The sequence below is a fragment of the Lipotes vexillifer genome, unplaced genomic scaffold (genome assembly GCF_000442215.2).
Source record: "Lipotes vexillifer unplaced genomic scaffold, Lipotes_vexillifer_v1.1 scaffold1094, whole genome shotgun sequence".
NCBI lineage: Eukaryota > Metazoa > Chordata > Mammalia > Artiodactyla > Lipotidae > Lipotes > Lipotes vexillifer.
Genome location: NW_006792775.1, coordinates 943,572 through 957,623, shown reverse-complemented (window position 1 = coordinate 957,623; position 14,052 = coordinate 943,572). Strand labels below are relative to the sequence as shown.

General features: G+C 51.9%; 1 protein-coding gene across 1 annotated transcript in view; it reads left to right on the top strand.

The window, feature by feature from the left end:
- The first annotated feature begins 8,503 nt into the window (after positions 1-8,503).
- The window catches only part of TOLLIP (toll interacting protein), an 18,671-nt gene continuing 13,122 nt past the window's right edge, over positions 8,504-14,052 (top strand). Inside the window, exon 1 of the mRNA XM_007465938.1 lies at positions 8,504-8,641. Within this exon, the coding sequence (XP_007466000.1) occupies positions 8,609-8,641 (33 nt within the window). The 5' untranslated portion in view covers positions 8,504-8,608. The remainder of the gene's footprint in view (positions 8,642-14,052) is intronic.

Below are 14,052 nucleotides of genomic sequence, written 5' to 3'. Positions count from 1 at the left end.
GGGAAAGAGCCTGGAGTGGAATCACATGGTGGGTGTAAGTTTAACCTTGGCGGAAACTCAACAACAAGCAAACAAACATTTTAAGAAGCTGCCCGACCGTCCCCCCAGTAGTTGCGCCGCTGTGTTGCTTCCCACCAGCTGCGCACTAGGGCTTAGTTATTCCATGGTCTCTGGGCGTGGGCAGTCTTTTTCATTCTAAATTTAGCCATTTAATAGTGTGTAGTGGCATCTCACTGTGATTTTAATTTGCATTTCCCTAATGCCTAATATGTTGAACACCTTTTCACATGCTTATCTGCCCCTATATACCTTCCTTCATAAATTATTCAGATCTTTTGCCCATTTTTAATTGGGTCGTTTATTTTCTTGTTACTGAGCTTAAAGTTCTTGACATGTTCTGCATACAAACCCTTTACTAGATATATGATTTGCAAATATTTTCTCTTGGTCTATGGCTTGTCCTTTTATTTCTTTAACCATTATTTCTAACGATCTTTAGAAGAGCAAAAGTTACTAAGTTTAATGAAGAACAATTTACCATTTTTTTTCTCTTATGGATTTGGGCTTTTGCTGTTGTATCCAAGAAATCTTTACCTAACTCAAGAGTACAAAGATTTTTCTCCTATTTTCCCCAGGAAGATTTATATTCTTACATTTTACCCATGGATCTATGATTCATTCTTAGTTAATTTTCTATAAGATACCAATCAAAGTTAATTTTTTTGCGTGCAGACATCCAATTGTATATGGATATCCAGCAGTATCTGTGAAAAGACTACACTCTCTTCTGACATGCTGGAAGCTCGGACGTTGCCATTCTGTCCTAACAAAATTAAAAAGCTGAACAAACAAAAATCCAAAACTCTTCTTTGATCCATAGAGGAGCGAGGTCACAGGGCAAACTACTGTCCCCCAAATTGGAGAGACAGACAGGCGCACACAGGGAGTCAGCGTTTACCAGTGCAGCTGTCTGCGTGGGAGCCAGCACTGCGGTAGGAAGTCTGGGCTGGAATCGGTAAATGGCTGAAGGCTCGGTGTGGACAAACCTGAAGGATGAAAGCTCCAGGGGCACTCCGTCAGAGGGTCCCCACAGTAGTGTGAGATTCACCTCTAGGAGCACCACCAGGTCCTCACAGTAGACACTGGAGAAAACGTCCTGGTGCTTCCATCAGGGGGAGGGAAAAGGATCCATTCTGAAATGGATGGAGAAAGACACACTACGCTAACCTGAAACAAGGGAAAGCAGGGGTTGCTGTATTAATTTCAGGCAGAGCAGACTTCAGAGCTGGGAAATTTATCAGGGAAAATGATAAAGCATCAATTCTCCAAGGATACATAATACTCCTTAATGTGTATGCACCGAACAACAAAATACACGAGGCAAAAACTGATGGAAGGGCTTCCCTAGTGGCACAGTGGTTAAGAATCTGCCTGCCAATTCAGGGGACATGGGTTCGAGCCCTGGTCCGGGAAGCAACTAAGCCACGTTGCAACACACATGCTGTGCAGCAACTAAGCCTGTGCACCACAACTACTGAGCCTGCGCTCTAGAGCCCGTGAGCCACAACTACCAAGCCTGCGTGCCACAACTACTGAAGCCTGTGTGCCTAGAGCCCGTGCTCCACAATAAGAGAAGCCACCGCAATGAGAAGCCTGCGCACTGCAACAAAGAGTAGCCCCCGCTTGCCACAACTAGAGAAAGCCCACGTGTAGCAACAGAGACCCAACGCAGCCAAAAATAAAATAACTAAAAGAAAAATATTAAAATATTAAAAAAACACACAAAAACTGATGGACCTGCAAGGAGAAACAAATGAACCCACTGTTACAGTTGGAGACTTCACACCCCTCTACCAGAAATGGACAGATCCAGCAGGCAGAAGACAAGTGAGGACATAGCTGAACTCAACAACACCAGCAATCAACTGGATTTATCTCTGAGTATTTAATTTTGGGGATGCTTTTGTAAATGGTATTTGTTTTGTTTTGTTTTGTTTTTTGTTTTTGCAGTACGTGGGCCTCTCACTGTTGTGGCCTCTCCCGTTGCGGAGCACGGGCTCTGGACGTGCAGGCTCAGTGGCCATGGCTCACGGGCCCAGCTGCTCCGCGGCATGTGGGATCTTCCCGGACCGGGGCACGAACCCGTGTCCCCTGCATCGGCAGGCAGACTCTCAACCACTGCGCCACCGGGGAAGCCCGTAAATGATATTGTTTTTAATTTCAGTTTATGAATGTTCAGTTTGTACTGCTAGTATACAGGAACATAGTAGATTTTTGTTTACTTCCTTTAAGGCTGCAAACTTGCTAAACGCACTAACTAGTTCTAGTAGCTGTTTTGTAGATTTTGTAGGATTTTTCACGTAAGCGATCATTCCGTCTGTAAGTAAAGAAGGTTTCCCTTGTTATTTTTCAAGTGGGGCGTGCCTTGGTTTCTTTTTCTTGCCTGATTGCCCTGCTGCTACCTCCATTCCACGCTGAATAGACGTGCTGAGCGCAGACATCCTTGTCTCGTTCCTGTCTTGGGAAAAGTATTCAGTCTTTCACCACTAAGTATGATATGTCAGCTGCATGTTTTTTTGTAGATTCCCTCTATCATCTGAGGGAGTTCCCTTCTGTTCACATGTGCAGAAAGTTAACATATGGAGTGGAATTTGGAGTTTGTCAAATGCTTCTTCTGCCTTTATTTGGACAACCATCTGTTTTTTGCTTTTGTTTTCAGCTTATTAATGTGGTAGATTGCATCGTATAATGATTCCCAAAAGTTAAACCACCCTTGCACTCCTGAGTTAAATGCCACGTTGTCATGATAAATTACCCTTCCTATATGTTGATGAACTCAGTTTGCTAAAAATTTTGTTAAGAATTTTGCATCTAGGTTCATGAGGGATATTGGTTTGCAGTTTTCTTTTTTGTAATGTCTTTGTTTGGTCTTGGTACCAGCGTAATGCTGGACTCGTGGAATGAGTTAGAAAGTATTTTCTCCCCTCCTCTCCTCTTCTCTGGAAGAGAATTTGTGTAGAATTGATGTTATTTTTTCTCAAATTTTGGTAGAACTCAGCAGCGAAGCCATTTGAGTCTGGAGTTTTCTTGGTGGAAAGGTTTTTAATTTAATAGACAGAGAACTGTCCTTCATGAGGGAGCTTTGATCATTTGTGTCTTTCAAGGACTTTGTCTATTTCATTCTATTTCATTTAACCTAAGTGAAGCTGTTCATAATATTCCCTTTACTATTCTTCTAATGTTTGTAGATGTGTAGCGATGCCAACTTTATCATTCCCCGCATCAGTAATTCATGTTTTCTATCTATTTTTTTTTCCTGATCCGTCTGTTTAGTGGTTTATTGATCTTCTTTAAAACATGAGCTTTTGTTTTTAACAGTTTTCTCTGTGGTCTTTCTGTTTTCTATGTCATTGATTTCTTCAATGACTTTTTTTTTTTTTTAGCTGTGCCCCTTGGCACGTGGGATCTTAGTTCCCTGACCAGGGATAGAACCCGCGCCCCCTGCAGTGGAAGCGTGGAGTCCTAACCACTGGACAGCCAGCGAGGTCGCTCTTCAATGACTTTTATTTCCTCCTTATTTTCTGCTTACTTAGAATTTATTTTGCCTTTCTTTTTCTAGTGTCTAACGGTGAATGCTGAGGTCAGTGATTTTCTAATGTAGGCATGGATTTCCCCTATGTACTGCTTTAGCTGCATCCACAAAATGTAATATATTTTTACCTTCATCCAGTTGAAAATGCTGTCTAACTTTCCTTTTGGTTTCTTTGATACACAGGTTATTTAGCTGTTTGTGATTTAGTTTCCAAATATTTTGTGCCTTTTCTAGATATTTTTTAATTATTGATTTCTAATTTAATTCTGTTTCAGTCAGAGAATATACTTTGCATGATTTGAATAATTTTAGACTGTTTTCTGGCCCAGAATATGGTCTGTCTTGGTAAATGTTCAGTGAATACTTAAAATTGTGTATTATGCTGTTGTTGGATGGAGTTTTCTACAAATGTCAGTCAGATCAAGCTGTTGATGGTGCTGTCCTGGTCTGTCATCCCTTTACGAGGCTTCTATTCGTTCCACTGAATATGGAGGGGAGGGTGTTGAAAACTCCAGCGACAGTTGTGCGTTTGTCTCTCTCTCCACAGTTCTGTCTGGTTTTGCTCCAAGAATTCTGAAGCTCTGCAACTAGATGTATAAACTTTTAGGATTTTTATGTCCTCTTGATAAGTGTATCCCTTTACCATCTAAAACGACCCGCTTCATCCCCGGTAACTTCAAGGCAAAGCCTTTTGCGTACCCTACTCAGTGTCCTGTTGGTTATGTGGCTTTTTACTCTGACTAGTGGGAGCAGGAACTATTCCTGCCCCGTTTGGCTAACGGTATTATTTCTGTAGCTCTTTCAGGTGGCGCTCTCTCCTGCCTCAGCAGTTTCATCCCATGTGTGCTCTGGTCTGTATTCAGCTGGTCTCCAGGGGGAGTCTCTGCAGATAGCAGTCCCTTCTCTGCACAGGAACTCCCCCCCAGGGAATGCCAGCCTTCCCGGCCTCCTCAGGCTCCCGGCCGAGTCCCCTCAGCTCAGGGAGACCCCTGCCCTGCCCCTTGGTCACCCTCCCTGCCCTGCAGCCTGCAAGCTCTCTCTGGGCAGTGAGCAGAGGCCGTCCTACAGCTGAGCTCACTTGTTCCCCGTCCCACAGGGACCACTGACCCTCATTGTTTGATGTCCGGTGTCTTGAAAACCTGCTGCTTAATTATCTTGCGTGGATTTAAAAAATTCATACAAGCTGTTCTACAAACAACTACTTTATTGTTTCTCCCTGTCGCATTGCACCCATAGTGTGTATGCATCACATTCTGCTGATTCATTCCCCTAAAGATGGGCAATTAGGTTGCCAACTCTGCTACACAAACAACAAACAGCCTTGAATGCGTCTCTTGTGGGTCAGAGTGAGAATGTTCCGGAACATATGCTCAGGAGAGAGCTCCTGGGGTGTGTCTAGTCCACTAAGCCCAGCTGCGTTACTCCTCAGAGAGCCTCTGCCAGCCTCGCAGGAGCCGCCCTCGCCTGGGTTCTCACCTGCCCTTGGTGTCCCTCCACTCCTAATTGTTATTTTTCTGATGGATGTAATCTGGTGTCTCATTACTGTTTTATTTCTCTTACTCTTAGTGAGTCTGAAAGCCCCTTCCCATACCTGTCGACGCTTTGGGCTTCCCCTTTTTGAACTGCCAGTTTACAATATCTGTCCATTTACCATCTGGTCTCCTGTTTCCTGTGATTTATGGGAGGTGTTTCTATATTCTGGACATTCATTACTCGTCGGTGTTAGACACTGAAACATTTTTGTCCTTCACCTGCCCATTATCCCTTCTGTCAGGCAGATGACAAACGCATGTGCCTCATGGGACCATACTGTAAATTAAATGAGATAATACACACCAAGCCTGACACCTATGAAACATGCAAAGGTGTTATTTATCATCATTGTTACTCAAGAATCCCACCCAAAGACATACAAAAAAAACTATCAGGGGCTCTTGGTACATTGGGATGTTCCATGAATACTGCGACCTGTGGGTGCCATTGTAAGTTGAAACCTGGACCCAGAAAGGCCACAGAGAGCTCACCTCCCATGACAACATGGAAATGGACTGGGGAACAATGAGGATTACACAGGTAGATGACATCGCTCAGGTGACACACAGGGTCAGGGTCCTGAGCGTTGGTGTTGGGTCTCTGAGCAAATGTAAGCAGTTGGGGGAGGAGCTGGTGTTTAAGTTAGAATTCCCTTCACAGTCTACATTTTCTACAGGAATTCACTTGGCTGGACCCCTGGCCTCCAGCTTTGTCCCTCTTGCAATTCTCCTGCCAAGGATGTCTTCTCTGGCCACCTCTATGGCCATACCACTCCACTCGGTAAAGCTCCAGGAGGATGGCTCACTATTACACTTTGCTTTGGTCCTAACCCCCACTCTAGGGTTGAAACCTCCTTTTCTGGCCCACTTAACTCTCACTTTTTCTGCCCATCAGCTCCCTCTGCCTTTCTCAGGGATATGTGGTCGGCACCCAGGGGGCCAGGTGGTCCTGTTCTGCTGAACAACTTGTCCTCATGTCTGACTTACCAAGCGTCTCTCCTTTCATCCCACGTGTTCTCTCCCAAGACTTCAACTGCTGCTCAACCCTTCCCAGATGGAGCAGAGGAGAGGTGCCACCTTTTTCTGATTTTATCCTTTACAAACATGACATAGGTATTGAATTCATCAAATATTCACTGGATCAGTTCCACCAGGAATTGCTTTTTTGTTCAGCGTAAGGTAGGGGTCCAATTTCAAGTTTTTTCCTAAGTAGAGCCAATTGTTTTAGTACAGAGTATTAGACGATATTTCCTTTCCCAACTGCTCAGCAGTGCCAACACCCTCATAAATCAAGTTTTCAGATTTTGTTCCATTGGTGAACTTGTCTATCCCCATACCCATACCATAGGCTCATTACTGTAGTTTCTGAGTACATTTTGACGCCTCCTAGGACAGTTTCCTTCTGTTTCCTCCTTCTCTTTCTTCTCCTAGAATGTTTTGGCTATTATTCAGCCATTGTTCTTCCATATAAATTCTAGAATCAGCTTGTTAAATTTCTTTTTAAAAAGCCTGTTGGGATTTTAATGAGAATTTCTTTTGTAGGGCGATTTGGGGGAGAAAGGACATATTTCTGACACTAAGCCTTCCTATCCATGAATATGGTCAACAGTTCTCAACTTATTCAGGTCTTCCTTAAGGTCTTTTAATCAAATTTTATAATTTTTCCTTAACACTTTAAAAAAAAGTTATATTTTGTCTCTTCTTTGTTTGCTCTTTTCAATGGTATGTTATAAAACTGTGTCCTCTAGTTACTGTTGATATGTAGACGCATATGTAGAATAGTCTCTGTTTGGCCTCCCAGATCCTCTCCACCTTTCTCTGCCTTTCTTTGTGCCCCAGGAAGTGTTTGTCTACAGAAGGCATCACCTGGTTAGGTTAATGGTAGACACCTGTAGAGATTAGAGATGAGTGAGGTCAGGGTGTTTATTTCCCCAGGTGCCTCCCTGCAAGCCTGTGGTTGGCAGTGGCTTCACTCCTCTGCTGAGGAAGACTCTCTCCCTGATTACTGCTTCCTCCTTTTGTCCTTTCAAGGCCAGGAGCGGTGGCCACTTCCTGAGGTTAAAAGGAGTCCCCCATGCTTTGCTTATTCACTTGACTCTGCCCCTCCTTTGTAAACTGGAGGGATTTGCTGAAATCCCTCCTGTGATCTTTCTGCGCATGCTATCTGTTTCTCGCTGGGACCATGACCGATACCATAATTGCCACCAGAAGTGGCCCCAGAAAACAGACTCAAAATGGGATGCTAGCATTGGGTTGCACATATATTTGATGAGCATGTGGCTAAAGTCCTTGCCCGGGGAAATGGAGTACCAGGAGCCTGTGTCATCCAGGGGCAACCCGATTCCTCAAATTATCACCAATGGTGGCATGGGATGTGGTGCAAGTGGAGGGCAAACAGATGTGTGGCCAAGCAGATGAGATATTTAGTCGCTATGGCAAATGCGGGGTTACAAAGACTATGCAGTGGGCTGGCTACTTCTGAGGGCTCTCGGAAGTACACACAGGAAAAGGACGGTTCACACCTCGGGTGTGTCAGCGCCCTCCAGGCAGGCCACCAGGAACACACCTGTAACTCAACAAGCCGGGATTCTTACTGGTTGCAGCTAAGGAGACCACACACCTGGGGGATGCACTCGGGGACTTCGAGGGTATTAGAAACGAACGACTCCTTATAGAATTGGGGCTTTTGTAGGTGGTTCTGGGGAGGGTTTAAGGAAGCAGGGTTTTGCTGTGGATTGGATGCTGTCTGGAAGCTTCTTAATAACTCCCATCTAGAAGGTGAAGCTGTAATGGGAAGTGGCAGCAGTGTCCCAGCTCGGGTGGCGGAGGAGGTCCACCCGTGACTGGAGTGGGCAGCATCCCTGTCTGATCGTGGTGCCTGGGAAACTGCTCGTGTCAATAGCAGAACACCAGGCCTAGGCGAAGCCAGGCCTCTCCACCTCCTCCTCGGACGGACAACAGCAAAGCTCCGTGGTCTCTAGAGAAAGCTCGGCCAGCAGCCTCGGGGCAGACCCTGCTGAGGGGCCGGCGGGAAGCAAGGGGCGGAGTCGTCAGCGCGCGGCCTCACCGCGGACACACACGGAGGGCGGCCGCCGCACCGAGTCACTCCGGTCACTCGGCGAGACGTGGCGGGGGCACAGGCCCGCTCCGGCCACGGGGCCAACCGGAGGAACCAGCACCTACAGTCCGCGGCCCCGCCCCCACGGTCCGCCCCCACCCGCCCCCAGCCCGACGCGCACGCGCACACTGCCGGCTCGGGAGCCATTTCGCGGGGCCGAGGGCGGGGGAGCGACTGCGCAGGCGCCCGGCGCCGGAAAGGGCGGGGCGGTGTTGCGCCTGCGCAATGGGCAGTGCGGGGGCGGGGCCGGCCGTCAGCTGACTGTGGCGGCGGCGGCCTTGCGGGGTAATAGTTAGATCGCGGTTCCGCGCGGAGGGTCGCCGGCGCGTCACCTCTCGGAGGGCGAGGCCTGAGGCCGGCCAGACCATGGCGACCACCGTCAGCACGCAGCGCGGGCCGGTAGGCTCCGTCTGGGGGCGGGCTCCGCGGCCTTCGGGCACAGGGGAGGGCCCGACGCCGGGCTCCCGGCAAGCGGAAGGGAGTTCCGGGACGGGGGCGGCCCCGCCCCTGGTGGGTCCCCGGGTTGGGGGAGGCCCCGCACCCAGTGGGTCCTTGGAAGGAGGAGGCACCCAGAGAAGCACCCTGAACCCTGGACAGGCTCTTGGATGGTGGAGGCTCCCAGGCCCGGCTGTGTTCCTCGGTTTCTTAAGTGACAAATGAGGGTCTGGGAGCCGCGAGCTGGGAGTGCCCTTCCGCGCAGCCCTCGCGTCCTGTTTTCTGGCTCAGCTTATTGTGTCACTGCCGGCGAGCGAGTCCAGACGGGCTCAGGCCGGCTCCTGGGGACTCGCCTCCAGCCGGGCGTTCAGACTGGGTTGGGGTGCGTCCTCACGAGTAGTGAGGTTTTTATCACAGCGTCTTGAAACGTACGGTAGACGGACACCTGGGTCCTTCTGAGTCGGGACAAGGTTCTTCTGTGGACACTTCGATGTGCCTTCTCTCAGAAAGCCGCTGCTGAGGGGAAGCCCCCGGCTGCCGGGGCTCCTCACCCTCGAGGCGGGGTTGACAAGTCTTGCTTGTGTCTCTCCCGACGGGAGAGGAAACCACAGAACGTTTCTCTGAGTTTGAGGAAGACCAGGTCTTGTTAGAAGCCCCCCTGGGCACAGATGCTCGTTCTGAGCGTTTGAATGGGACCTGATGGGAGTTCCTAGCCGACTTGGGTGCGGAAACGCCCCAGAGTCAGTAGAGTGATTTCTAGACTCGGATTCTCAGCGTTTCCACGTCTTCACCGTCGCTGCGTATAGTGAGTTGCAGCAGGCCGAGTGTCTGTCGGCACCCTCTCATTTCTGTGCAAGTGGCTCATCAGAGCAGCACAAGGAGCAAATTAGTGGCTCCCTCGGGAGGGGAGCGGTGGCGTAATGGGCAAGCGGCCCGGCCCCGTTCCCGGCCTGTCACGTGTCCTCAGCCTGCTGGGAACTCAGAGCCCTTGTCGTCGGGAACCACAGGCAAACACACACAGCAGCTCGGGGCCAGGCAAAGGGAGCGCTTGGTGAAGGTGGGCCCCTCCTCTCACCAAGGGGACGTCGGCCATGTGCTGTGACAGGGCCAGGGCGGCGGACGGTGTCCGGACTTGGGGCCTGTGCTGTCGGGGTCTCGATGACCCGGCTGACTGGCCCTGTGCGGCGCTTCCCGGCGTGTTCTCTTGTCGAGTGGTCGTGGGCCTTCTGTCCGTGTGTCGTGGGCCCCATGCGTAGACCAGCAGGTGTTTGAGGGCTGCCCTCCATGCTTTGCTGGTGCAGTAAGGTTCGGTCTGGGCCAGAGCTGCTGGGGCCTCAGGGGTCTTGGGCGCCCTGGAGCCTGTGCGGCTTGCCCAGATGGCGTGGGTGCTCTCGGTATCTTGGGCGTACGGTGACGCCTGCCATCAGGGTCTCACAGAGCATCCACTCTCAGACCCTGAGGTCTGAATTCAAGTCGGGGTGAACGGTGGCCTGTCGGGGCCGGGGCCAGGGCCGGGCTGAGTAAGGGTGTTGGGGCAAGGGTCTCTGACTGGAGACTTGATGGGGTAGCAGGAGCTGTGGGGTGGTGGGAGGGGAGAGCATGGAAAGCAGAGTGGGACAGGGTCTGGGAGATGGGGGGCTGCTGCTTCAAGGCCAGGAAGGGTCCTGAGCAGGGCTGTCTGTGCCAGAGGGCAGGGGCCCGCCAGTGCAGGTACACCTGGCCTTGCGTTTGATCTGGTTGCTACAGTGGACTGTTTACTGTTTACTGGGGGTTTTTTTCCCCAAAATGTTTTTGCCTGGTACACATCCTCTCGTTTCCACAACTCCCCGCTGGCCCACCCCCTCTGGGTTAACCGTACTCGTAAAGGCTTTCTTGCCGGTTATCAGACCTGGAGAACCCTTCCTTTTGTGGTTTTCGGGGTCCGGTGGAGACCTCTTCCTTTGCCAGGGTGTATGGACTTGGCGTGGAAGGAGCTCCCACGTGCTGTCGTGTGTGTGGTGCGGTGGAGGCCCCGCGGGACGGCGTGGCTCGTGGCAGAAGCTGTGAGTCCAGCTGGGGCATCCGGCAGGTGCTCCCCATGCCGGGTCCTGGCTGGGCGGCTCTCCCGAGAGTCCGCCCTCGGCCGGGGGGGCCCCAGCCCTACCCACACAGGACGGGCTTCAGCCTCAGCCCAGGGTCACTCAGCAGGGCTCCCAGGGCCTGGGTTCACGCTCGCTTGGGCTGACTGAAGTCTGACCGTCTCTTCCCGCTCGTGGTGAAGGAGGGACAGGCAGAGTCCTCGGGCCTGGTCCCGCAGGTCTGGGGAGGTTCCCTTTGTCCCTGAGAAGGGGAGCCTGAGGGGCTAGGAATTTGCTTACGTCCCAGGAGACGTGGTGTTCGCGTCTGCACGTTAGCCTTTCCCTGAACGGCCGCTGAGGGATGCCCAGCCCTGTGCCGTCTGCCCACTGTCGGCAGTGCTGGTGTTTCTGTTCTGACAGACGTTCTCCGTCCCGTGATTTTGGCTGGTCCACGAACTATTAAAAAGCACCCGATGGGCACCCATAGGAGTACCTGTGGGGGGGGGCCCGCCTTCTGAGGTAGAACTCGGGTCAGGGGGGTTTGCGGGGCCGCTGCTGCTGGCCACGGTGCTGCCGGTCAGCTCGAGGGGACGGCGGCCAAGGCTTGGGCACAGGCTAAGATGTGTGCTATGTCCCATTGAGTCCAGGCCAAAGGGGGCCAGTAGGGACCACTTGTCCTGCTTTTGGAGATGCTGGTTGATCAGTGTGGCCCCTCCTTCCTGTCACGTCTTTTCCCTCGTCAGGCCTGAGGGTGAGCTGTCTGGATGCCTGGGTGGGCGGGGATGTCCAGGTTCTCATCAGCCTTGCACGAATTGATAATTGACTTCACTGGGGGTGGCAGAGGGTGATAGTTGAATTTTTTTTTTTTAATTTATTTTGGCTGCGTTGGGTCTTTGTTGCTGTGAGCGGGCTTTCTCTAGTTGTGGCGAGCGGGGGCTACTCTTCGTTGCGGTGCGCGGGCTTCTCATTGCAGTGGCTTCTCTTGTTGTGGAGCACGGGCTCTAGGCGTGCGGGCTTCATTAGTTGTGGCACGCAGGCTCTGTAGTTGTGGCTCACGGACTCTAGAGGGCTGGCTCAGTAGTTGTGGGGCACGGGCTTAGTTGCTCCGTGGCATGTGGGATCTTCCTGGACCAGGGCTCGAACCCGTGTCCCCTGCATTGGCAGGCGGATTCTTAACCACTGCGCCACCAGGGAAGCCCCTGATGTTTGAATTTTGTCACTTGTTCTGCATTTATTAGCTGGACCTGTTTATATAGATGAACGCTGTCTGGTTGTCCTTAAATACAGTCTGTATGGGAAAGGCAAGACAGCTGCTTAGTTCTTTCTCTTTCATTTCCAATGTTCAGAGGAAGGAAGGAGTTGTTTTTCTTTTTAGGCCTGCGCTTGGCTTTCTCTTTTTCGGGTACAGTTGTGGACTCGCACTGTTGGAGTCTGGACCATCGCCCTTGTCCCCGTGAGCCCTGCTCTGGATTCTCAGGGTGAGTTAGGAGCGCATCCTGGTTTAGGATGGCCCCGTCTTCCTGTGAGTTGGACCTTTTTGCGTGTGGTGACCCCGCTGGCCATGCACAGGCCATTCTTGTTTGGTCTGATGCCACATGGCAACGCCAGCTTTCTTTTAGGGAGTGTTTGCCTGATGGGGTTTTCCTTGTTGGACCACATCTTTCAGAACATGTGTGTCAGGTTGGTCTGTTGTCAACAACATGGAGCTGGATTGTTAAAAAGTCAAATCTCAAGTCTGTCGTCTTCATTTTTTAGCTGGAATGTGTTAGATAGTTTTATGTGAATAGTTATACACACACACTTTTTGTTCCTAACACTTTCTTTTGTGCTTTTACTTGTCAATTTTTGTTTCTTTTTCTCTCCTTGCCTTCTTTTGGATTAATTAAATATAGTTTTTTAAGTTCCATTTTTTGGTTTCTGCTGGTTTGGAAAACACATGCCGTCATTCTGTTCTCTTTGGGGTCATCCTGGAAATGTTAACGTACGGACTTCGCGCTGCAAGGTTAACCCTTGTAACCGCCCTCCTCCTGATGGGTTGCTGCCTCGGGTGGCCTCTCCCCATCCTCCCAGGGGCAGTGTTACCTTGATGAGCTGGTGCTTGCTCACAGGGACTGAGACATGTGCTGCTTTCTCTAGTTCCTGAAAGGTATGTTTGCTGTCTGGGATTCTGGGCTCACAGTCTCCTTCTCTTGGGACGTGAAGGTCCCTGTGTGGCATCTGCCGTTGAGCTGCTGGTGGCAGATTCGCCTGTGCTCCAGCCCTGTGCCTCTTCCCGCATCTGAGAGCGCCACCATCCCCTCTTCCCGTTCTGCGGCTCTGCTGTCTGTCGGTGTCTATGGCATCCGTCTGGGCATTGTGGCCAGCAGCTCTGTGCCTGTGCCCTCCCGTGTATACAGCCTGGGGGTTGCCAGGCCCCTGCGTTACTTGTCGTTTCTCAGACACCTGGCCAACTCCTCGGGCTCCCCGCCTGCAGCCCTGCCTGTGTACCTCCCATTCCGTCCACCTCCCTCTGGTGATTCTGCTTCACCACCAGGTGGACAGGAGCTGGGTGGGAGGATGGCGGTGCAGGGCTGGGGGCCAGGAGGGGCAGCTGCCTCGGCCGACAGTGAGAAGGTCCTGCAGGTCGGGAAGCCACCTGTGCTTTGCGAGGTGCGGGGGTGACCAAGTGGGGGTGGGTCTCGGGCGGGGGCCCCGCAGCGGCTTGTCTGGCGGGTTCATTGTGGCCACGGCCACGGCAGTGGGCACAGGTGCAATGGCCTCTCCCTGCCCAGGGTCGCGTTCTTCACACAGGTTTCCTTCCACGGCTCCTCCTCCTTTCTGTCCGTCTTGCTCCCTCGGGGGTCTTGGGGGGTGTCAGAGCCCACCCTACTCATCCCCAGGCTTACCATCCTGAGCAGCTCCCTGTTCCCCAAGAACATCGCACACAGACCCGCCCTTTCCTTCCCTGGAACCCTCCCTGGCTTCCCCGTCCCCTTGGGCGGCCTCGCCTCTCCTGCCCACTCAGCCGCTCCTGTGGCTCTGCCTTCCGAGCAGTTCCAGCATCGGATTCCTTCTCAGCCTCTGCTTCACCCACACCAACTGCACCCCATCGACGGGTCCCGCCCGCCCCCACCCCACCCCCCACTGTCACACGCTGGTGCCAGGGCGCCAGGCAGAGCCAGATGTGCGTGCGCGCAGCACCTCACCTGCCCCAGCTCCTCACCTGCCCCGGCTGCTCACCTGCCCCGGCTCCTCACCTGCCCCGGCTGCTCACCTGCCCCGGCACTTCACCTGCCCCGGCTCCTCACCTGCCCCGGCTGCTCACCTGCCCCGGCCCCT